General features: G+C 31.3%; 1 protein-coding gene across 2 annotated transcripts; it reads right to left on the bottom strand.

The window, feature by feature from the left end:
* Positions 1-4,657: 4,657 nt before the first annotated feature.
* LOC134695166 (next to BRCA1 gene 1 protein-like) lies at positions 4,658-26,697 on the bottom strand. Of its 2 annotated transcripts, none has more exons than XM_063556369.1 (20): positions 26,489-26,697; positions 25,622-25,684; positions 25,000-25,041; positions 23,213-23,457; positions 22,592-22,757; positions 21,621-21,800; positions 20,281-20,503; positions 19,467-19,539; positions 18,600-18,818; positions 17,671-17,817; positions 17,019-17,154; positions 16,606-16,720; positions 15,729-15,883; positions 13,606-14,164; positions 12,924-13,085; positions 11,815-12,039; positions 11,253-11,437; positions 10,424-10,584; positions 8,604-8,724; positions 4,658-7,489 (listed from the first exon to the last, which is right to left on the bottom strand). In XM_063556369.1, exons 1-20 carry the CDS (start codon positions 26,600-26,602, stop codon positions 7,133-7,135), a joined length of 3,648 nt encoding a protein of 1,215 aa, XP_063412439.1. In that variant the 5' UTR covers positions 26,603-26,697; the 3' UTR covers positions 4,658-7,132. The 2 variants fall into 2 exon arrangements, with proteins under 2 accessions (XP_063412439.1, XP_063412440.1); XM_063556370.1 differs by having other exon boundaries at positions 7,273-7,489; positions 8,558-8,724.

Below are 26,697 nucleotides of genomic sequence, written 5' to 3'. Positions count from 1 at the left end.
CATTTTTTTTAATCACATCCCCCTTTCCCTTATTCCAAAACTAATCTCAATTAAAATTTCTAATGGAGTTTGCAACAATTACTACTCATTTAAATACATCATAAAATATTAAGATGTAAAAAAACTGCTTGTTATCACTGAATGGTAAAGATTATTTTAATTTATCAGTTGGTAGTAAAAAGTGAATATACATTGTAAATTGTATATATAACAAAGATTTAAGTTGATTCTGGACAAAGAAAGATAACTCCAAATAAAAAAAATTCTTACAATTAGATATTTCTTGCTTACTATTCTGGACAAAGAAAGATAACTCTAATCAGAACAAAAAATTGCTATTTCACAATATTTTGCAATAAGATATTTCTTGCCATTGCGCAATACTGTGCAATTGAAAAGACTTGCCATTGCACAAAACTTAATATAATAATTTAAGATCCTGATTTGGACCAACTTGAAAACTGGACCCATAATCAAAAATCTAAGTACATGTTTGGATTCAGCATATCAAAGAACCCCAAGATTTCAATTTTTGTTAAAATCAAACTAAGTTTAATTTTGGACCCTTTGGACTTTAATGTAGACCAATTTGAAAACAAGACCAACCAGATGCTCCGCAGGGCGTAGCTTTATACGACCGCAGAGGTTGAACCCTGAACGGTTGGGGCAAGTATGGACACAACATTCAAGCTGGATTCCACTCTAAATTTGGATTGTGATTAAATAGTTGACACAGCATAGGTTTCTGACACAGAATGAATGTATTCAAATGAACTTAATTTTTTTGTTTTCTCTTAGAGCAATTCACTATGCTGTTGAATATTAATCCTCTCAAAAAAATGTTTGAAGAAATTTTCTTTTTATTTATGAAATTTCAAATGAGAAAAATTGAACCCAATTTTTTATTCACATCCCCCTTTCCCTTATTCCAAAACTAATTTCAATTAAAATATTCTAATGGAGTTTGCAACAATTACTACTCATTTAAATACATCATAAAATATTAAGATGTAAAAAAACTGCTTGTTATCACTGAATGGTAAAGATTATTTAAATTTACCAGTTGGTAGTAAAAAGTGAATATACATTGTATATTGTATATAACAAAGATTTAAGTTGATTCTGGACAAAGAAAGATAACTCCAATTAAAAAAAATTCTTGCAGATATTTCTTGCTTACTATACTGGACAAAGAAAGATAACTCTTAATTAAAAAAAAATTTGCTATTTCACAATATTGTGAAATTAGATATTTCTTGCCATTGCACAATACTGTGCAATTGAAAAGACTTGCTATTGCACAATACTTAATATAATAATTTTAGATCCTGATTTGGACCAACTTGAAAACTGGGCCCATAATCAAAAATCTAAGTACATGTTTAGATTCAGCATATCAAAAAGGCCCAAGAATTTAATTTTTGTTAAAATCAAACTTAGTTTAATTTTGGACCCTTTGCACTTTAATTCAGACCAATTTTAAAACTGGGCCAAAAATTAAGAATCTACATACACAGTTAGATTTGGCATATCAAAGAACCCCAATTATTCAATTTTTGATGAAATCAAACAATGTTTAATTTTGGACCTCGATTTGGGCCAACTTGAAAACTGGGCCAATAATCAAAAATCTAAGTACATTTTTAGATTCAGCTTATCAAAGAACCCCAAGGTTTCAATTTTTGTTAAAATCAAACTAAGTTTAATTTTGGACCCTTTGGACCTTAATGTAGACCAATTTGAAAACGGGACCAAAAATGAAGAATCTACATACACAGTTAGATTCAGCATATTAAAGAACCCCAATTATTCAATTTTGATGAAATCAAACAAAGTTTAATTTTGGACCCTTTGGGCCCCTTTTTCCTTAACTGTTGGGACCAAAACTCCCAAAATCAATACCAACCTTCCTTTTATAGTCATAAACCTTATGTTTAAATTTCATAGATTTCTATTTACTTATACTAACGCTATGGTGCGAAAACCAAGAAAAATGCTTATTTGGGTCCCTTTTTGGCCCCTAATTCCTAAACTGTTGGGACCAAAACTCCCAAAATCAATACCAACCTTCCTTTTGTGGTCATAAACATTGTGTTTAAATTTCATTGATTTCTATTCACTTTAACTAAAGTTATTGTGCTAAAAACAAGAATAATGCTTATTTGGGCCCTTTTTTGGCCCCTAATTCCTAAACTGTTGAAACCAAAACTCCCAAAATCAATCCCAACCTTTCTTTTGTGGTCATTAACCTTGTGTCAAAATTTCATAGATTTCTATTAACTTAAACTAAAGTTATAGTGTGAAAACCAAGAAAATGCTTATTTGGGCCCTTTTTGGCCCCTAATTCCTAAAATGTTAGGACCAAAACTCCCAAAATCAATACCAGCCTTCCTTTTATGGTCATAAACCTTGTGTTAAAATTTCATAGATTTGTATTCACTTTTACTAAAGTTAGAGTGCGAAAACTAAAAGTATTCGGATGACGACGACGACGACGATGACGACCACGACGACGCAGACGACGACTCCAACGTGATAGCAATATACAACGAAATTTTTTTCAAAATTTGCGGTCGTATAAAAATGAGGAATCTACATACACAGTTAGATTTGGCATATCAAAGAACCCCATTTATTCAATTTTTGATGAAATCATACAAAGTTTAATTTTGGACCCCGATTTGGACCAACTTGAAAACTGGGCCGATAATCAAGAATCTAAGTACATTTTTAGATTCAGCATAACAAAGAACCCAACCGATTATTTTTTTGTCAAAATCAAACAAGTTTAATTTTGGACCCTTTGGACCTTAATGTAGACCAATTTGAAAACGGGACCAAAAGTTAAAAATCTACATACACAGTTAGATTCGGCATATCAAAGAACCCCAATTATTCAATTTTGATGAAATCAAACAAAGTTTAATTGTGGACCTTTTGGGCCCCTTATTCCTAAACTGTTGGGACCAAAACTCCCAAAATCATTACCAACCTTCCTTTTATGGTCATAAACCTTGTGTTTAAATTTCATAGATTTCTATTTACTTATACTAAAGTTATGGTGCGAAAACCAAGAAAATGTTTATTTGGGTCCCTTTTTGGCCCCTAATTCCTAAACTGTTGGGACCTAAACTCCCAAAATCAATACCAACTTTCCTTTTGTGGTCATAAACATTGTGTTTAAATTTCATTATTTTCTATTTACTTAAACTAAAGTTATTGTGCGAAAACCAAGAATAATGCTTATTTGGGCCCTTTTTTGGCCCCTAATTCCTACACTGTTGAAACCAAAACTCCCAAAATCAATCCCAACCTTTCTTTTGTGGTCATTAACCTTGTGTCAAAATTTCATAGATTTCTATTAACTTAAACTAAAGTTATAGTGCGAAAACCAAGAAAATGCTTATTTGGGCCCTTTTTGGCCCCTAATTCCTAAAATGTTGGGACCAAAACTCCCAAAATCAATACCAACCTTCCTTTTGTGGTCATAAACCTTGTGATAAAATTTTATAGATTTATATTCACTTTTACTAAAGTTAGAGTGCGAAAACTAAAAGTATTCGGACGACGACGACGACGACGACGACAACGACGACGCAGACGACGACGCCAACATGAAAGCAATATACGACGAAAATTTTTTCAAAATTTGCGGTCGTATAAAAATCTATTGCACATACTGTGCAATTGAAGATTTCTACTTGAAACTTTTAAAAATTTGAAATTTGAAGGAAGGAAGGAAGCCCTTCAAAAAATGGTAAACAAAAAATCCCCCCACCCCCAACTTTTTGAAACCCCCTTAGAGCAATAACCCTTAATCTCAATCCCATGCTTTTCATTGCAGTATTGAACCTTGTAGTACAATTTCAGAGAGATCCATACAATTACACATACGTTATTGTCTTGAAACTAGAAAAATGCTTGTTTTTACCCTTTTTTAGCCCTTAATTCGTATGATTTCAGAGCAATTGAAATACTTCTACACAAGTTATTATCCTGAAACTAGAAAAATGCTTGTTTTGGGCACCTAATTCCTAATCAGTTGGGACCATCATCCCCAAAATCAATCCCAACCTTTCTTTTGTGGTATTGAACCTTCAGAAAAAATTTCAGGAAGATCTATTCACTTAAACTAAAGTTATTATCCGAAACCAATGTGTCTTTGGACGACAACAACGCAGACGACAACATCATACCATTATATGTTCGATTAAAAATGGCATTTTATTTTGACTGAATTGCAAATTAAGCAGATTTTTTATTTGTAAAGTGACATAACTCGAGAACAGTTAACGTTTTTGAACTTGATAAGTTTTAGTTGGTGATAATTATCATATCATTTGGGTACGGCAAACAAACACAAGTTTTGTGACAGATGTACAGACCTATTTATTGGCTGACAAGGATAAAACTTAATATTACGAATTATAAATGTGTCAATTTTTTGGGTGACAACACAGAGATGTCAGAATATATTCAGGATATATCCAAGGGTATATACGACTTTTTTACACCAATTTGAACCTCAACAATGTCATCCTAACAATCGGCACATTCGGTTTAGGGAATGTAAACTCTAACTTCTAAGAAGGGCATGTCACTGTATTATACCATGTTCCTTTACACTTAGCAGAGGGGGCATAAAAAACACCTGTAAATATATGCAATAATGTTTATTGTTATGAAAGACATTGTAAACATTTAATTAAACAGAAAGACTATGTGAACCTGCTATAAACTCTAGATATGCTTTGCTAACATACTCTATTAATTAACAAAACTTTTTTTTCTAAAGCCTGAAAAATCATTGCCATATTGGGCAATTCTCCATTAAAATAAGAAAACATATTTTACTATTGATAACGATACACTTCATTTAAAAATACCTTTAAAATTCATAAACTGATTTATAATCAACATATTGTAAACCAGAGTATTTTTTATGATACTTTTTTTTCACATTTACCCATTTCTTCACAGTTACATATTTCTACCATTTTCAATACTTAGTGTATTCATACAAGAGAAAATTATTGTCTAAAAAACTTTGCATGTTTCAAATTACTGTTCTCGCTTTTAGATGCATATAAAATTGTTCTTTAAAATAAGGTCATTTTCACTTATTATTTCCTTCACTATTAAGGTTTCATAAGCTTTGTTAATTCTAAATTTTGCATATACATATTCAAAAAATGCATTCATATTAACAGATAAAGTTACTTCTTTTCATAAGCTTTGAAAATTCTTAAAAAAATTACAATGATTTTTTTCATTTATGCATATGTTTTTAAATATTTAACATTTCATATACAAATTGCAGTTTAATTGGCCAAGGCCAAAAGACTTTAGACAAAGGTGAATTGATATTTAAAAAGCAGATATTTGTTATTCATTTGAACATTAAACTGTTTACATGCCATTTCGGATAAAGCTTATTAAACTACCAACTTTCAGTGCAGGGGAGGTAATCCAAAGAAACAATAGACTAAATAAATGAAATCAAGTTTCCTTAGAAACCAATAAATGAAAACTTTGAAATATCATGACAGACTATTCAGTAGGAAATGTAATTCTATGTAACTTTGAAATAAATTTGGATAAAAATTTCAAGACAAAAAGTATTCAAAAGTTTATAATATAAATTAATATGACTTTCCATCATTACATGACTATTTGTATCGATAAAAACATGAATGTTTTTCAAAAATCAGCAGGGCTGTTTATTCAGATATTTGTCTTTGCAATGACAAATATTTTCAATCTAATATAAGAAAAAGTCCTCTATAAAATAAAATGAATATATTTTATATACAACATACTCAAGTGTTCACAAATTATTATTTTTTTTTTATAAATAACTTATTCTGAAATTTTTTGTCTGTGATTTTAACAGACACAAACTGTTAATGAAACTTAAAAATTTGTTTTTACATGTTATAATTGCTAATTCTGTATTTCAATCAGATCTCATGGGTTAAAATTATCACAAAACCAATAAACAGCAAATATTTACACAAAAATCTTGTTTGCATGAAATAATCTTCCCATTATCACAAAGCACTAATACACGAATTCAATAAATCATAAAATAAAAGTCAAAGTATTAATAAAAGAATATACATAAAAAATCAAATAAGGGGAAATAACTAAACAACAACAAAAAATTAACCAATCACAGAATTCACAATGTATCATAAACATAATAACGATTCTATTTACATACATAAGATAAAATTAATATAGAAAGAAGATTTTTTTCTAAGAACAATATTTTTCCGGTATTGATTCCTAATTGAAAATGAAGTACAACTTTATAAGTAAGTGTCAAGTTTCATTTTTTTTTCAAACAATGGATACTGTCATTTAAAATGAATGGGAAGAATTCTTTAATCAAATTCCTGAAATAGTTTTGGATGGAAGAGAAATGATTTTTCATCACTCAAAATCTGTACATGCACTTCTACTAATTAAAGGAAAACATTTTTATTTGCTGCATGACACTTCATCAGACCTAGTCACCAGGTTTTAGGTGACTCCAAATAATAAAAGACACAAAATCACATACAAATCTAACAATTATTTTTGATGAAGAAACAACATTAAACAAAGGTACATGTATCATAACAATTGTATTAATAATGTTGTGAAATTAGTTAAATAACTTGTGTATACTTAACGCAAAATATAACATTTCATTATCAAGCTATATGTGCATAATGAGAGACCAACCTTCAATCAGCAAAGAATATAACAAATATTTTCCTATATTTTTTCTTCAATAAAAAAGTAAGTAAAATTAACAATATTTTTTTATCTCATGGCTTCTCAGAACATAAATAGATTAAAAAAATATATGTAAGAAAAATTATTTCAATTTCAGCTGAAGTTTTAGATAGTGTATGTGCATGTATCACTTTTCATAAATTATAAATTGCAGAAGAAATTCCACATTAAATCAATAAAGATCAAATCAAGTATAAAGTATAATCTATTAAACATTGAATAAAATTTAAAAAAATGTTCAAAACAAAATATTTTAAATATAAGGTTCCTGTCAAACTCCATATCTATATGCATCCACTGATTTTAAGCAAAGTCTATAAACTAAGTCCTTTCCTGTGGCAACAGCAAACTAATGTCGCTGTGCCATCCAATCGTTTTCTGTTGTTGACAACAATTCTTGTACGACAGTTTCCACATCATCGTTATGTTTTTTCAGAAGTTTTTCATTCAATTCACGATTGCAAAATCCCATTTCTTTAAGCTTAGCCATTGGTCCTGCTTCTTTTGGAGGTTGCCATTTGTCGCTTTTTGGTTTCCACTCAGATTTTGGTGGTTTGTAATCTGCATTTAGAGCTTTCCATGGTTCTGCTTCCTTGTTAGATTCATCTTTAGGTTTCCAGTCAGATTGTGGTGGTTTAAAGTCACTCTCTTTTGGTTTCCATGACGATGTTGGAGGTTTGTAACTATTTGTTTTTCCACTAGCATTCTGCAGAAGATAACAGCACAATATATCTATTTAAATTACCAGAACATTTAGATGAATAAAAATTGGTATATTGACTGTACTTCAGTTGTCATAAAAAGATTTAGATTTGACATATTTAATGATTGATTGACTGATTGGTGTTTCATGTCACTTTAAGCACTCTTGTAATTAAATGGTGACCAAGTTTATATTGGTGGTGGAGTTTGGAGTGGCTAGAGATAACCAAGACCTTTGACTAAATATTTACTTCGGCCATAGTATAAACTTTTTAGCACAAGGTTCTGGACAACAATGTATGGAAACTTTCTCGGGCCATCATTTAAAATTTTAACACAAGTTCTATAAGGCAAAAATAAACTAGGTTCCTGACTGCCATATATAGAAAGGTTCTTTGACCATAAATAGCCTTTGACCTTACTTCCTGACCTACCTGGTACGCTTTTGCCTGCAATGTATATAAAGTTTCTTTGACCTTACTTATTCACCTCCCTAGTAAGTTTTTGCCTGCCAAGTGCAGTAAACTGTTTTGACCTCAAATAACCTTTGACCTTAGTTCCCAAAATTCCTGGTACGTTCTTTCCTACCATGTATGGAGTTTCTTTGACCTAACATCTTGATCTACCTGGTAAGTTCTTGTCTGCCAAGTGTAGAAAACTTCTTTGACCTTAAATAACCTTTGACCCTACTTTCTCACCTCTGTAGCAAGTTCTTGCCTACCAAGTGTAGAAAACCTACAAAACTTCTTTGATTAAACATCTTGACCTACCTGGTGTGTTCTTGTCTGTCATGTGATGAAAACTTCTTTGACCTTAAATAACATTTGACTTTACTTTCTCACCTCCCTTGCAAGTTCTTGCCTACCAAGTGTAGAAAACTTATTTGACCTGCCAAGTGTAGAAAACTTATTTGACCTGCCAAGTGTAGAAAACTTCTTTGACCTTAAATAACCTTTGACCTACTTGGTAAGTTCTAACCTGCCAAGTGTAGAAAACTTCTTTGACCTTAAATAACCTTTGACCTACTTGGTAAGTTCTAACCTGCCAAGCGTAGAAAACTTCTTTGACCTACCTGGTATGTTCTTGCCTGCCAAGTGTAGAAAACTTCTTTGACCTACCTGGTATGTTCTTGCCTGCCAAGTGTAGAAAACTTCCTTAGCTGTAGTATAGGCATTAGCGGCTGCTTTGTTGGCAGCTTTTACTGCAGTGTGCATCATCTGGTTGACAAGTTCTGCTGGTCTGCAAATACGAAGAAAAACATGAACGGTTTTTGCCTTTACTGTTCAAAAAGATTGAGGAGAATTCTGTTTTCACACTTAACAATAACCATAAGTTTATTGGAGTAATAAAGGTTATTTTGAAGGCTATTTTATAAATGTAATATCTCTTAATACTTTGCAAAATAAGGCACTCACATCAATCAAGGAAACAATTTCTGGAATTATGAGCCATATATCATGGCATGAAAATGATAACATTTATATGGTGTTCTTGAACTGACAGTAACTTGTAGACTGATGAAACTTACATTAATTGAATTGATGCCCCTTTCAATGTTGAACCCTAGTGGACTAACATTTAAATCATATTTATTATTTATTAATGCAATATAAATTCTGATGAGAATTCTTACTTTTATTTTTGAAGCATCCATGTTCTTATACCAGATGTTAACATGAGACCAATTAAGGGGGCTCGTGGGTCTAAATGATTTTTTTTATTTAATATAAGATTTCGCTATATTTTTCTATAAATGAACTTTATCTTATCCTGAATGGAAAAATGAAATAAAAAAATGGGGTCACCGTTCATTTACGCTCACAATCTGCCTTCGAAAGAAGCATACATTTTTGTTAATGTCCTTTTTTTCTGTTGAACTAATAGGAGAAATAGCGGTTATATCGAAATAAAAAAAGAACTTAATTACAGAAATGGTTTAAATTTTACAATTATTTAGTTTATGTACAGCTTATTCGAAAACAACAATAAAAAATATAGGTCACCGATGAGTTAAAAAAGATATTTCTATTATAAATCCAAAAAATGGCATTTTTTTCACCAAAGGGAGATAAGTTAGGGCTTTTTCAATGATATCGACATTTTAAAAGTCACCTGGGGTCAACACGAATTATTTTTTTGGAATGATTTTTGTACATTATGATAAAGTTACAACTACTTAAGGTAATGTATCGAATTTGTAATGTAAAATAAAAGTTTATTTTTTTCGGAAAATCTTATACCCGCGAGCCTCCTTAAATAAGAAACAAGTACAGAATACAGGCCCGTAGCCAGGAATTTCCAAGGGAGGGGGGGGGGTCGTTGGACTCACAAACTTGACTTTAACAGTCACAATTCGAACAGAACATTGACTTTAACAGTCACAATTCGAACAGAACAATGACTTTAATAGTGCTTATTTGTGTCAGGGGGGGGGGGGGGGGGGAGGGGTCGTCCGAACCCACCAAACCCCCCCTGCCTATGGGTATAGAATATAGCTGCACGTCAATGTACATTGAGTTTGAAGTGGTACATAAGGGTCTTGCAAGATCGATTCAACAAGTAAAAGATATACAAGCACATCTTTGAGGCCACTTTTAAACAAATAATGAGTGGTGATTTTCCAAATCATATCATTTGTGATACTGCAATTTTTGTTAAGGTGGTACCTAACACTACAGGGAGATAACTCTGTAAAGTCATCTAAATGTTTTAATTACGTTGTGTTGTAAAGGGAACATGAAGCTTCTCAGTGATCAAAATTGGTGTTTGTCAAACTGCTATTTAATCAGTGTAATTTTTCTGATTAAAATGATTATGAAAATTAAACGAGCCAAATTAATTTTAGTGAAAGTTTTGGGTACCACCTTAAGTGAATCCAGTAATTACTTTTTTTGTTTCTCAAAACTTTTCTTATGTATACAAAATTTTATTTAAGTACCTTTGTTCTAGTTGTTTATCCCATTGTGTTTCCATTGCAGTGGCTCCCTCTGGTTGTGTTGTTACAACAGGGGAAGTAACTTCTTCTGCTTTGTCTGCTGGTCCAGGATGTTGAGTAATTTCTACAACTTTTGTTTCTTCACTGTCAGTTTCACTTGCACTCTAAAATGAAAATTGTTACAAAATTATTATAGTCCTAAATAGACCATTTTTTACCCAAAAGTGTCAATATTAACTGTAAGCAGGTCAAGATGGTGATAAGTGTTTCAGGAAGGTAAGGTTTCATAATTGATGAGAATAAATACCAGATGTCTTAGAAAAATCGTTATGTAATAGTACAATCTGTATGATCATCTACAAATAATTAAATTTGTATTTAAACGGTCTTCATATTTGCTGACAGCGTGCTGTTTTTCAGCTCATAGACATCATTTTGTAATGTGACAATTATCATCAACGTTTTTTCATTATTTGTTAATAACATGTGTAGGTAGCTTTGAGTGTTACTTGTTTAAGTAATGCCCATGACTGGGTAAAGGACCTATTTTAAAGTTTCCTGTGTTTCTTATTAATCCTGTATAACCAATGAACAACTTGCCTCAACTGACAACTGACAGATGCTCTCCAAAATAAAACATTTATTCAAAATAAATATTTTTCCAAAAAATTATTATCCATGAACTGATGAAGTTTTGATAGTTTTAATGATTTTTTTTTGATTTTTTTATTTTATTAATGTTGGGCTTTTAAGCAGTAAACTGTCAGGTTGATGCTTATAAAAATTTATATAAATTAAAGAATAAAATAAATTGAAAACATTTTTTACATACAACAAGATTGTCTTTTTCTACAGATTCTGTTCCAAAGAAATCATCAAGATCAGCTTCTTTCTTTATTATTGTTTTATCTTCTACTTCCTGTGTAGGCATGTCAACAGCTTCTGGCTCCAAAGGGGGCGTGGCTATGGTACTGGATGCAGTCAGTATATCATCTACAGATACTCTCGTCTGTTCATCTGAGAGACAAAAAAATGTTATTTAGAAAACAAGGAAATAACATAAACAGTACAAATTTTACTGCAAGATGCACATTTCATCAATTATCACTCTATTTTCACAGAAAAAATGTGTTCATAACTTCTAGCTGCAGAAGGCAGGTCAAAAAGTGGTACCACTCCAATTTCCCTGGAAACTTGTTTGACAAATTCTGTTTCAAGCCAAGAGGGAATTTTTGCTTTGTATAATTATAAATTCGTTCGTTCACCTTTTCCATGAAATCCATCAAAACTAATAAATCCTCTGTATAAAACACTTGTAATAAACACTTAATGATAAACAAAGAGACCTGTACATTCCAAATAGACATTTTTTTCTGAATTATATAAATCCATACCAGCAACATGAATTCTGTTATGATTATCATCCAAGTTATCTGCCCTTTCATCTTCAGACTGACTCTCTGGTTGTTGAAAGCTGATGGGTTTCTCCAAATTGAAACAGGCAGGCATGGGAACAACCAAGAAATCATCTTCACTATCATTATATATATCGTAGGAACTATCAGTCATACTGTCATCATCATCATCATCATCATCATCATCATCTTCATCTACAGTAACTAGAAAGATATAAAGTGTAAAAAGAATCAAATTTACATGTATTGGGATATATTGGATTCTGATAAACATTATTCATTTATTAAGCTGGATTATCTGTATCTCAATTATAGCATTCGTATGCAAAGGAGTAGGTCCGATAAGACCCCTTTTTGGCCCCAAAATATAGCAGTTTTACAAAATTGTTAAAATGTATAATTTTAGTTATTTATTGGACAGTAGAATGCTTCTGCTACATAAATATGGTCTGTTTTTGACAATACGTTGTATATATATCGAGCACTAGCACCAGTAAGTCAGGCTTAATTACTGAAATCTTCACAATTCTAGCATTTTGGTTAAATTTTAGACGGTTTTCGTGTAAAACGAAAGTGGCCGCATTCATGTTCATCCAAAATATTTAAATGTAAGTTGTATTTGATAATACATAACTTATATAAAGATTGAGGATGAACACGGATGCGGCCACTTTCATTTTTGACAAAAACCATCTGAAAAGTGACATTTTTCAGCATATTTGGTAGAGTTTTCATATTTGAGCTTGAATCGGAGAGTTTTTAATGACTAAATTTGTTAAAATCTTTCACATACATTAATTGAATCAAATAAAATAGACACTTAAGTGTTTAAAAAGTGGTCAACATCTTTCGTTACATGAACCTGAAATTTGAGGCCAAAATCGGTCCTTACCGGGCCTACTCCTTTACAAGCATATGTAGCATTGACCATATAGTTTGTATAATCTCACCAACTCCTGAACTTTATACAAATTATCTTTATCAGGATTCTGCTTAATTCTAAGATATTTATGTCCTTAACTTTAGAAATACCTTTAACAGGATTCTGTAAATTTCTCAGATTTCATAATCCTGAACTTTATACATACCTGTAACTGGATTCTGTAAACTTCTCAGATATTCATGATCCTGAACTTCCTCATCAGCTGCAGATTCATCTTGTGTCATATCTACAACTTCAACACTGCTACTCCTTGACAGAACCTGTCTCTCTTCTATCTGAACTTCTTCTTTTCTATCATTGAGATATTCTGAAAGATCAACATTTTTTTTATATAAATAATAATCGTTCAATTGATTTCTTATTATTTCAAAGTATTTTTATTGTTCCACTAATATTTCTGGTTGAAAGTGCTGCATGTTTCCAATGTATGATAAAAAATTCATGCATGGAGATGGACACACATACAAATTGACAGACTTTCTAAAAAAAAGTATCCCAACTTCCTTAGTTGCTAGGATATAATCATAATTACATCAAACAATTGGTATATAAATTATGGTAAAATCAATTTAAGTTTAAATACTATCTACCAGTTTTTATTGGGGTTGTTTTGTTCTTTCTTTAGTTTCTGATGAATGTTTTGGCTGTCTATCCTTTTGTTGTTTTAATTTTTGGCCAATGTGTAATTTGCTTTATTTGACTTTTGGTTTTGATTGCCAACCTAGAAATCTGCTCTGGCTTTTTATCTAGCTAAAGCAGTGTTAAAATTTTCTGACAAATTGTTCAAAAGTATCTAATAAGAACAGTCTATTTGACTAGATATTTACCTTCAGCATTTTCAAACTTTTCTTCTTCAACAGGAAGAGCATTCTCATACTTGTCATCTTCGCCAGGCTCTACCATCTCAAAAGCAATCAAATCAGGGCCCTGTACATGAAGGAACCCATGTCCGTCACTGAAGTCAGACTCATCACCACTTTTTCCAGTACTTTCATATTTATTACCAGTGTCACTGACTTCTTCCCGATGTCCGGCAAATTCCACTGGAATTCCAGAATCAACATTTTCATTTTCTTGATTAACATATCTGGGTTCATTATCTAGAGCTATGGTTTCTTCATTATTATTTTGAGGCATAAAATGTTCAACATTTCTTGCTTCACTTCTATCCATCTGTTCACACACAAATTCCACCATTTTGTCAGCTATTTCAGCTACACTGTCGGCCATGACTATCTTTATATTTTCCTCTCCTTCTCCTGGTTCCCTCTTTTCTATTTCCTCATTGGATCTAAAACTTGTCTGGCTTGGCTCTAACAGGAAGTCTTCTTTCTGTGATATTTTTACATCTCTTTCAGGGATTTCTTCATATTCACTCTTCTGATGCTGAGAAAAAAGAAAAGATACCAGATAAAAAAAAATTGTTCTCACTATGTTTTAAAATAAATAGTATTTTTGTAATAACTGAATTGAACATAAAGAATATATTATTTTGTCAATAAATATAAACAGCTAGTAACTAAAATTTCACAATTTAATGCCTGCATTCATTAATAAATAAATTTAGTGTATTTACCGTCTTCTGATTGGTTAAAACTATTACTTTTATTTTCATTATTTACAATTTTAATGGTTCATGCCCACTCTAATGTTGTGTATTCATACACCTACATGTGTGTAAGTTGTTACTGTAAATTTATATTAATAATATAAAAAGTTCTTTGAATCTTGTTTTTGATAGAAATTTATTTATTTGTTTTATTTATTTATTGTTTGTATGTACATTGAACGACAAATTTACATGACTTATAAAATTTTCTGACGTCAGACACTCAAATCAATTAATGTGTTTTCGTAGAAAGAAGATGTTTTTGTGTTCGATTAAATTGTCCCCTTTTAAAATTGTTATACGATGATGACTGATGTACCCATATTTTGACTATTTAATTAATTGTGACTGTTTATTTAACGCATCATGTAAATATAACGGAATTTGATGAGACTGTTATTAAAGTGAGAGGGTTAGCGCTATAGAACCAGGTTTAATCCACCATTTTCTACATTTGAAAATGCCTGTACCAAGTCAGGAATATGACAGTTCTTGTCCATTCGTTTTTGATGCGTTTTGTTATTTGATTTTGCCATGTGATTATGGACTTTCCGAATTGATTTTCCTCTGAGTTCAGTATTTTTGTGATTTTACTTTTTATCTATAATAAATTGCAATAATTTATTTTGTAATTATTGAACCCTAAAATTAATTTATGACTCTTCACATTTTTCATAATTTATTAATTTACAGTGCATCACAAAGTTTGTAAACTAAAGCTGTTTGTAAAACAGTTGAACTACAGTGAGTTCAGAAATTATTGCCATGTTTTTTAATATTGCAAAAAATGTGAAAAAGTTATAATCGCAATAATTTAAAGTTGCATTTTGTTATTTTTTATATGAATCAAACAAGATTTTTCTCAATATACATAATACACCACAAAAATTGAAATCACATTTTTGACTATGAAAAATAAAACAATTCTGGGAATCAAAGTTTGTCTGTTCATGCTGTTGACACTGTAAATTCTCTTAGTTTAAACATATTTATTTATAGTGGATTGGAAAACAAGTTTTGCAACTTATATTAATCCTTTTCCACTTTACAGGTACGAGTGCTGCCTTGAAGGGGCATTAGCCTGCTCTTTTTCGAAATCTATAAGGGTGTCTTTATTGTGCAAGAGATATGGCTCTTTCTTAACACAGGTCAGCCATTTATCGTCCCCTTCCGTCGGACTATCATCGTTTCCTCAAGACCATACTCGCAAATGGTGTCAAGGGAGAGCCGAAAATTCAGTCCCTAAAATTTTCATCCCAGACGGGAATCGAACCAGGAACCTTTTTGTTAGTTGTTTGATGCATCAACCACTACACCACGGCTCTCTTTAAATTCTCTTACCAAGTGTTCTGCTTGTTGAGACTGTTGAACAAGTTTGAGTGTGTCATCTTTAGTGGGTTCCAGGATCTCTTTAGGTTCTACTATGATATCACACCAGACACGATGTCCAAATGATCTGTCGTGGTCAAACATCTTCCAATGGCTCTGATAACGACCTGAAAAATATTGAAAAAATTGAGAATGAAAATAGGGAATGTGTAAAAGAAACAACAAACCAACCAAATAACAGAAACAGCCAAAGGCTACCAAAAAGGGTTTAACACATAAAAAAAATCCAAAACTTGTGCAGCTATAAAGTCAATATATGTATCTGTTGGGAATGGATCAACATTTTTGATTTTTTTTTCATTTTCTTATGAATATGAAGTCATAAATTTATGTTTCTAAGATATTACACCATCTTAAATGTCATTTACATGAGGTGGTGGGTTTTTCAGTCTTCTAGAAAAGTTTGGGTGAATGTCAATGAGAATGGTCTTGTTTATTCTGTATTAATAAACTGCTATATATATTCTAAACTAAAGATGTTCCATTTAAACATACTGTGAATTTATTTATTGTACTGCGTACACATTTTTGTGAATTAATGAAAACTTATATTTTAGTGGAAATTTAATTTCATGGTTTGGAGAAATTTGTAAATGTTGAACATTAAAATTCATGGTTCCCCCGTATCCAAGAAATTAACAAAAACTTAGTATTCAACCAATGCTAATGAAAATACACAGTACATGGTAACCAGGTCGGCACTTTGAAAATGAGGTTTGTAACCATCCAAAGAGGCAATTTTTGAATTTTCATCATACACAAATTTTAAGTGCACATACATCAATGAAATTTCATAGTGTTTTCAATGTACATACGATTGTTACTTTACCTGGTTTTTGAGGAGCAACAAGTTCAACAGTTATCTCCCCTTCTTCTGCTGGTCTCAATTTTGGTACATTTTCTTCCTTATGAACAGTAGGTATACAATCATAGACTACTTTCAGCTAAAATATAATCAAGGAAATGTTTAATAATGCTATATAATTCAAAAGAACCTACTCCTTTGCACTTGCTCTTCATTAGCAATGAACATTTAAGTCCTTCCTAAGGCAAATAACTTGTATAAATGAATATTTAATTACAAGGCAAATATGACTATTCAATATTGCTATCAGTAAGAATTGCTTGTTTATAAATAGACGAAAACGTAAGCAACAGAAACCACAGCATAAACTCCTCATTTGAGAAAGGCAAATAAAATATGGAAGAGCTACAGTTATATAGTAGTTTATATAAATGTACCTTTGTTGAATCAGTCCATTTAGATGTTCCTGCATTTCTTATTCTCCAAGTTTTCATTAGTCTGGTTCCTGGTTGTACTCTGGTTCCATCTGGTATAGTTACATCATACAAGAAATCAGCAGCCATTAAAAGTTCACTGAAAAATATTTTTTTATGACATATTAGATTACAATTTGCAAAATTCTCAATATTCTGAAATTTAAACCATCATTTGTGTAAAACTATGAATTAACACATTTGAATGTCTGATTTATATTACAACTAGCATGGTATAGTAACTTCATAGGAGAAATCAGCGGCAATTAAAAGTTCACTGAAAAATAATGGTCCATGATGCATTTGGCATCAATTTGCAAATTTCCAATATTCTGAATTTTAAACCCTCTCTCTCTCTATCTCTCTTGCATTTACGAGTTATAATTACATCAAGCATGGTATATTATTTCCTTTTTCTCTATCTCTCTTGAATTCTATCACTCATTCTCTCTTTCTTTTTAACTTAGTTTTCCCCTGTTGTAGGTGCAGACTTGTATATCATTATTCTTGGAAGAATATAACAACTGCTGAAGTTCTACATTCATAAATCACTCATTCTGTCTCTCTTTTTCCACTTTCCTGTCATTCATTCTTTCTCTCTCTCTCTTATACTTACACAGTTGCATGTCTGACTTGCATAACATCATGTTTTGAAGATTCTAACCACTGTTGAAGTCTATCTTCTTTCCTTTTTTGTTTTCTCATTATTTTTTCTTCCTTTTTCCTCAGTTTGTCTTGTTTGTGTGATAGCTGAGTCTTTAATCTAAATTTGAATGAAAGAAGTATAATTACATGCTTTCATAATACAATGTTGGAAATATAAAATCCTTCACTGCAACAAGTGCATTACGATATTTCTCTAATCGAGACAGTTAAATTTTAATATTTAAAGCATGGGGCTTGCAGAACTAAAAACGATTAAAAATTTAAAACTGTTGAGTTATAGTTATGGAATCTGTTTCTCTATTAATTTTTATCCTCCTTTTTCAAAGATTTGCAGAAAGTTGTGTTCTTTCTATGTGATGTCATCAGACACGAACACCTTTTGCAGGACGTCACAATAAGAAATTTAGAAGAAATCAAGAAATTTTAATGTCATACTTAAATTTGGACCAACTTTTGCTGAGGGCAGATATTACCCTAGTGATAATATTTTTTCACACCGCTCAGGAAATATAAAAATAGCACAAAATTTAGGGAACAATGTGGTCAAAATACAGAACCTCTAACCCTACTTCACTTTAATCTAAATTCATGGGAACCACTTTTCTGAGATTGAGCCATAATTGTATTTTCGTGGATATTGTGTGGATCACTTTTACCATAACAATTTGTATTTCACAAACAAATTTAAATAAACTTCCTTGATGCTAGATAAAAATTAATTATATGAATTTTGTTGGTTGATGTAATATTTATTATAATCAGAAATGAAGAACAGAGAGTTGGGAGAGCTTTTCGAACAAAGACTGTTTTAAAAAAAGTTTATCATAAAATTTTATTCTAACTGACAAACCATCAAAACAATGTTAAACGTAAACTTACTTATCCATTTTAGCTTTCAGTAATTTTTCAGCACTTTCAAACAATGGTTGTCTGGCTTCAATATGTTCAGTTGAAGATGATCTGTAGATTATCTGTTTAAGAAGAGGAGTTTTATTACGTAGTCTAACTGGTCGTCTGATTTTCAGGAACACATGATTGGGGTCATGAACTCCGTGGATGGCCTCACATTCTTCGCATAAATCATAATCACTACAATTACTACAAAAGAAAAAGAAATAAAGATTTGAATGGATAAAATTTACTGTTAAATTATCAATGAAATCATGCACATTTAAGAAAATCAAATCAAGACTATTCCATTTAAATGTATGTTGGAGGGTAGGAAGGGAAGTTTAATCATTGAATGTGGGTCAGGTATCTATTTCAGTATGCGTCTATTACCATTTATATGCATTTTTATCTGAAAAATGGTTCTTGGTTGTAGGGATTTTTTTAAATTCCCTTCTGACCCTCCCTCATACATTTTAATGGAATAGCCCTTATATCAAAATAAGTATTAATTTTTGTTCGATTTCTTTTAACATAGATTATTTACATACATGCATATGGCATCATACATGCATATGGCATCAATCTATTTCTTTTATAAAGCAATATCACTTTTAATCCAAAAACAAGATAAAATTGTGTGATTTTCTTTGAACAAATCAAACTGAAGTTTGGATTTTAGCTTTCTAAACAATTGTTTAGAATTTTTGTCGGGTTATTTAAAGGAAGTATGTTATTTTTGTAGTAGTTTTTAAATTCATAGAAATAGGATTTCCATAGAACCCTGCTCAATGCATATAAAATCCATGGAAATAGCAATGTGTCAAAAGAATTTGTTTTTACATTTCATTAACATACCAGCATTTGTATCTAGCTCCTACAATGGTCCTCTCACAGAAATCACAGGTTACATGCTCATGGTAGTATATTGCTGTAAAGAAAGTATACACACAAAATAATAATACTTGATCAAGAATGTCCAACCTCTGAATATTATAAGTAAACGACACTCCACATTTTTGTACAATACTTAAAGAGTAATAGATTTAATTATTATGTTTTGTTTGTGATTCTAGTTTTAGAAGGGTCAGCTTAATCTTCATGTGTTACACAGCCTTGTACAATGCATTTTAATTGACAGTGAAATGTCCATGTAGGGTCAAATTTGCTGTAATATGCCTACCAGGATATAAGACATGTGAAAATTCCTAGACAAAAAGTATTTCTACATTACACAACTTTGATCTGTAAGTTTGTCTCACTAACAATAGTATTAAACAGTATATGAAGAAATCTATGTATTCACATTCCCCATTTCCATTTACAATTTTATTGTAGGATATAACCATTATACCAAAATTGCAGATCAGTAAACATTTAGTTTTAATGGTAGAATTTATTTGTTTACTTGGCAGTAAACAAAGTTAATTTAATAAAAAAAAATCATCAGTTTCATACAGAAAAAGATCAAATCGTCTGATCAAACATTTTATTTTCAATCTGCAGTTAAATTCTAGCTTTTATCAAAACAGATGTTTAACATTTTCAATCAGACAAAATTTGAATATATCCTTTGTTTCTGGTTTTTTTGTTATAGTTTTTTAAATGTTGATAAATTTCTGTTGTTGTTTTTGCATTTTGTTTATAATAATATTGTTTGATTGATACATACGATGTGAAGTTGTTCCTTCTACTGTTCCCACTTCTTTGTTCTTTACTGGTGATGAGATAGGAGTATCTTCTGTCTTTGTTGGGGATGCAGGTGTTTCTACAGTAGTATCAGGGTTACCTCCCTTCATTGACTGGATCACTGCCCCATCTAATCCTTTCAATACTTGTTTCACTGTTTTCCTGGTAACATCTCTTACGATTTCTGTTCTCAATTCAAGTTTTAACTGTAATAAAAGAAGGAGTGTCAGACATACAAGTAATAAAGGATTTGCACTCTTCATTTTTCTCAAAGTGGTGTTAAGGTGGTACCCAACACTTTCACTAAAATTAATTTGGCTCGTTTAATTTTCATGAATATTTGTCAAAGTATTTACTTTGACCCTTTAACAAAACTATAAAAATTTCAAAAATATTGAACCAACCGTTTTGTCAGAAAAAATACACTGGTTATATAGCAGTTTGACAAACACCAATTTTGATTATTGAGAACACAACGTAATTAAAACGTTCAGCTAACTTTACAGAGTTATCTCCCTGTAGTGTTAGGTACCACCTTAAAACACTATTAATCAATCATTTTCTCAAGATAAGCCTTACATTTTTGAAATCATATCATGAGATAAGATTAGAGAATAAACTTAAAGCAGTATCATTTCATTGATATTTTTAAAAAAAACTACAATTCAGAGTCATTTTTGTACAGCCATACATGTATATATGAGAACTTTACTGCAAACTGTTTACAATTTATAAATATTTTGTTTAGCTGTTCAAATATCTTTTAATGAGCTCCATCCTTCAAAACATGTTTGAGGTGATCCCTGAAGGATAAACATTCAATTAAAATCTTATTAACTTATGTTATTACTAGACATTTATAAGGAAATCAATTTGGACTATTGACAGGTTAGTGCAGGGCTAGAAGCAGGGTTCTTGCTAAGGATTTTTGTAGGTGAGTCCAGGGACTCATCGTTTTTAGCCATGGTGAGTCCAACAGCAAGAAGAAAATATTTTATAGCAATATAATGTAATATTTTGGTCTCCATGGCCTAACAGAGCATTAAAATGACATTAAATTCAGATCACTTTTAAACTTTAGCTATAAAATGATGACATTTGTGTATAACTGTGTTCAGTTTATACAAAATATTTCAATCTTGATGCATCTGTGGACTCAGCAGTTTCGAAAATGGTGAGTCCAGACAGATTTTTATGAGTCCAGGACTCATGGACTCGCCTTAGTGAGAACCCTGTAGAAGTTGTCAGCACAGACTTGTGTCCATTTAAATCAAATTGCCACCTAAACTAATACTCTGAGTATTCTGTTTTGAAATTGCATACCTGTTGCATGTATTTGATGAACACATCATACGGCATAGCAGCATCATCTGAAGTTTCAGCCTCTTCTTCATATCTGAGTCGTCGTGACCTCTCTGCACTTTTACAATGGCGTCTTTTATACATGCGATCATGTTCTAATGTCTTTTCAGACTTTCTAACTTTTTGTCTCATTACCTTTGGCTAAAACATTGAAAACATAAACTGTTGATATATATAGAATAACCATACATTGTCTCGAAATATCAATGTTATTTGTACGAGGCTTAGAAACAGGTAAAAGCGAGGCTGTGCCGAGCATTTTTACCTGTTTCGAGCCGAGTACAAATAACAGATTGATATTTCAAGACAATGTATGGTTATTTTCTATATGCTGCAGCTCTTAAAACTGTTCTAAATGAAATATTTAGGGTAAAAAACATCATTTTTAAATTTGAAGCGGACGACGTAAAAATTCCGCGAACCTGTATATTTTATTGACGTCATAAATAAAACTCTACGGAAACGCATTGTCAACGTCATAAACAAGGTGATATACGGTCAATGACTGTATATGACATATAAATATACAGTCAATGCAATTTGACTGCTCAAATAGGACAGCTGCAGTATATTTACTAAATATTGTAAAGGAAAATTTAAATGATAAATTGTAAAATTCTGGTTAATACAAAATTAAAATGATTATATGCAACTCTGTCAGGGAATAGAAGTTCATATAATATAATATTTCTCCCATGCACAAATATTACAAGAACAGAAATAATATGATTGTTTATATTAAAGTTTCCAGAGATCTTCTATTAGGAGTTACAAAAAAATATGTTGTCAGCTCCTTCAGCCAATGTTGACCTTGGATGATTTTGCTGTATTCTTTGATACTTTTTGGTTTTATGCTCACAATTTCTTATAATTCAACATCCAAATACTGATCACATAAGCCTTTTGAAATTCAGCTGAAAAAATATTAGTACCTTGACATAAACTACTCCAGTCTCTTCATCTTTCTGTCCATCAGATGGCTTCACTTCTCCAGCCTCCTTCTTCTCATCTTCTGATGGAGTAACAATGTCAACTGTATGTGCCATTTGTTTTTCTACCTCTTTAGATCTAATCAATGGCTTACTGTCTTCATGGAGCCTGTGTATTTTAAAGAAAATGTCTAAATTTACAAAACAGAAGAGATCAATGCCTTTATTAAACTGCTATCAGTATCATTTCTTTTCATGTTTTTGGCATTCACAATATTTCTAATTAGTAAACACTTTTTGTATACAGAAAATGAGACAGACATTAGACCAATATATAGATGAGAAAACATTAATATTAGTCTTTCCACTCAACAATAGGACGACCATTCGAGGTTCACCTCTATTTAAGACCAATAAATTCTAAGCTTGGATACTGTAGATTCAAAGTTAATAGTCAAACTAGATTATATATAGGACAAACCAGTTTTGAGGGTTGTTGCAAGCACTTATATATAAATTTCTAAGGATGTTTGTTAGGTTCAGAAAATATTTTTAAATTGTGTACACAGCAGTGCCTACAAAAGATCAATAAGTATTGGATACTGAAAAAACAGAGTTCATTACCACATTTCTAATTTCGCTAACTCTGTCTCACTAGAACAGGAATCTCCTTCTTGTTCTTTCTGAGCTTCTGTGTTCTGCTGAGGTTCAGATCTTGGGTCAACAGAAGATTCCATCATTATCTTTACATCAGTGTCACCACCTGGTGTCTGTGGAGAATTATCTCCCCTGTGTGTTTCCGGATCTACTGGTTGTCCTGTGAAATTTCTCAGTTTTAGATGTAGAGTACTGGAGCAATTCTGTGCAACCTGGAAAAAGAATTACAGAAATGTTTCAGCTATTGCTATTATTTGCCATAAAACATCACAAGATACATAACAGAGGGGGAGGACAGGGGGTACCCTTATCCCTTCTCCCACCCCTCTTCCCCTTTCTCCTACCCCTCTTCTCCTTATTTTTTTTTTAATTTACCAAAAAAAGAGAGATATTTTTTTTTCTTCATATTTTATTTTTTTCTCCAACTTTTTCTCCTTTCTCCCAGCCTTCCTCTCCTTTCTCCTACCCCCTTTTTCATTTCTCCCACCCCTTTCTCCCTGTCTCCATTACCCATGTCCTCCACCTCATAACATATCAAATTTTTAATAAAAGAACAGAGTTCCAATCTCCCTATATTATTTTATCTATCCAAGTAAAAAAGGCAAAAACTTAATTAAACACTAATTTGTTCTTTAAAACAATTTATAAATATCATAGACATGTTAGAGAAATGAAGGCTTCAGAGCAAATGCAATGCAATTTTCTGTATAATTCATTTTCAAGGGGCATAAATCATGTAAATTGTTACAAAATATTTACATGTATCAGCACTGATTTTTGAACATATACATGTATCTAAGACATTGCTGAAAAAGTCGGACAAGAATTGTACACATGATAGCAATAACAAGCCTAGACAGATGAACCCCCTTCCTATTTCAATGTGTTTTCGCTGGAGATAATTACGCAAGATTGCACATTTACTGCATAGTTTTAATAAATTAATATGCAACTTGAACTTTCTTAAGGTGCTACCCAACACCCAGGGTTCTTGCTAAGGATTTTTGAAGGTGAGTCCAGGGACTCATCGTTTTTAGCCATGGTGAGTCCAACAGCAAGAAGAAAATATTTTATTGCAATATAATGTAATATTTTGGTCTCCATGGCCTAACAGAGCATTGAAATGACATTAAATTCAGATCACTTTTAAACTTTAGCTATAAAATGATGACATTTGTGTATAACTGTGTTCAGTTTATACAAAATATTTCAATCTTGTTGCATCTGTGGACTCAGCAGTTTCGAAAATGGTGAGTCCAGACAGATTTTTATGAGTCCAGGACTCATGGACTCACCTTAGTGAGAACCCTGTCACCTTCACTAAAATTAATTTGGCTCGTTTAATTTTCATAAATTTGAACAAAGTATTTTCTTTGACCCTTTGACAAAAATATAAAAATTTCAAAAAATTTGAACCAACCGTTTTATCAGAAAAATTTCACTGGTTATAGAGCAGTTTGACAAACACTAATTTTGATCATTGAGAAGCTAAATATTCCCTTAACAACACAACATAATTAAAACGTTTGGCTGATTTTACAGAGTTATCTCCTTGCAGTGTTTGGTACCACCTTAACCTTAAACATGTTAAAGCTAAGGTAAATACAACTTTACCTGTCTTCATGTCTGATCTTACCTGTAGATTTTTAATTATATAATGAATGAGAATGACACACTGATCTGAAAACTCTTAACATTTTATAAAAGCTGATGAAACTGAATCTCTACTTAAAAGTTTTTATCAATGTACTTACTTTGAAAGCTTCTTCTAACTCCTCTTGACTGCTTAAAATAATCTAAATTAAGAAAAGCAAAACAGATTGTGATCAAGAAGTCATTATAATATACACATGTAACAGGTGTCTGTTGTAGTGAGATTTTTTTTATTAATAACCTAGCTAGAAAAACTTTTAACTGTAACATTGCAATAACAATGAATGACATGATGATTGCCATTGGTGAAGCAGGATCTGCTTACTTTTCATGACATCTGAAATCCCCAAAATATCTTGTTGGGGTTTCTATTGCTAGTATTAAAATGATTATAACACATTATATGTCATGTGTTTACTACAACAAACAACTTTGGAAAAGCTTATCAATTGTTGGTATTTTAATCTTTCAGTTAGTTTTTGAGATAATTTTTGGAGCGAAAAGTACAGAATAGTGAATAGAATGTTGTGTATCCATCAACTACCATCTAATTATAAGGTAAACAAGTAATTGGGACTGACAAGTAGTTAATAAAATTGAATGGAAATGAGGAATATGTCAAAGAGACAACAACCCATCCACAGAGCAGACAACAGCTAATCTATTAAATTATCTAACGATACATTTTGTCATGACCAGGAAGAAATAAGCATTAATACTTACATAATCACCATCTGTATCAACGTAAAATACTTCTACATTTTCACAGTCATACTGGACCTTCAACTGAAAGACAACATACAATGTACATGAACAATAAATGTTTTCATATTATGTACATGTAAGTGTTTTAGATTAAATGTAAGCCTAAGTCATGTTCTATCTTCTGTCTAATTCCTGATATTTATGACTTATGAAAATGTCTGTCATGTCTGAATTAAATTTGGTTTCACAAAATATCTACATTCAAAATCTTTAAATTTAACATCATAAACGTTGACATCAGATTTATTATTTTATTTTCATGATTTTATTCATTTGATGATAAATTTAAAACACAACAAACGTTAAACTTTTTTTGGTGAATATTATCATGTTTGACAGTCTTGCAGTACAAAGAAGAAGAAGTTGAACAAAAAATCAATTAAGAATTAAGTTGAAGCTTTATCCAAAATATTATGAAATTACTGTGTGCAGTACTTTGTCAAAATGGGTGACTATAGTTCTTTATTTAGATACATTGTACAAGGTAAATACATGAAATATGAACTCTATGAGAGGTGAAATGAATTTACCTACAAAAATACCAACATTGGGGATTGATATATATAGCTGGACAACTCTTAAATTATCTAAACAGGTATACATAAAAAAAAATCCCTTTGCCTTGAATCTGCATCTTGATCAGCTGATTGAGCAATATGCTAATTTCGAATTCAGCTTTCATTTTAAAGTACAGAAATACAGATCACATCTGAATAATGTATTTATTTAAATACAACGTTATCAATAATATAAATCATGTTAAATTAGAATTATGTTTGACGACTTTCATAAAGAGGTCATATGACATAAGATTTCTGACTTTACCATGGCTTCCAGATCTCGCCATTGTGTCTTTGGATTTAGTTGAAATATTTGTGAAGCTTCGTTGTCCCCTTCGTATCGCACATTTATTGCTATAAGTTCATCCATTTCTACCATGTGGCTAAGTGTCGATGTTCCCAATTAATGTGTATTCGAGAAATTCCAATATTATACTTTCATCTTCCTTTCTTGTTGACAAATATGACGCATTA

Source organism: Mytilus trossulus, chromosome 13 (genome assembly GCF_036588685.1).
Source record: "Mytilus trossulus isolate FHL-02 chromosome 13, PNRI_Mtr1.1.1.hap1, whole genome shotgun sequence".
In the NCBI taxonomy this organism is placed as follows: Eukaryota; Metazoa; Mollusca; class Bivalvia; order Mytilida; family Mytilidae; genus Mytilus; species Mytilus trossulus.
The sequence above is the reverse complement of the archived record's forward strand: the minus strand, read 5'-3'. Positions and strand labels throughout refer to the sequence as shown.

Bases quoted from the DNA above. Each gene is read 5' to 3' on its own strand.
- LOC134695166 (XM_063556369.1), bottom strand. From the start codon at position 26,602: ATGGTAGAAATGGATGAACTTATAGCAATAAATGTGCGATACGAAGGG. The intron at 17,818-18,599 runs GTAAGTTTACGT...ATTCAAATTTAG, and splicing joins CTGAAAGCTAAAATGGATAA to ATTAAAGACTCAGCTATCAC. The intron at 14,165-15,728 runs GTAAGAGAATTT...CTTTTTTCTCAG, and splicing joins CTCAACAAGCAGAACACTTG to CATCAGAAGAGTGAATATGA.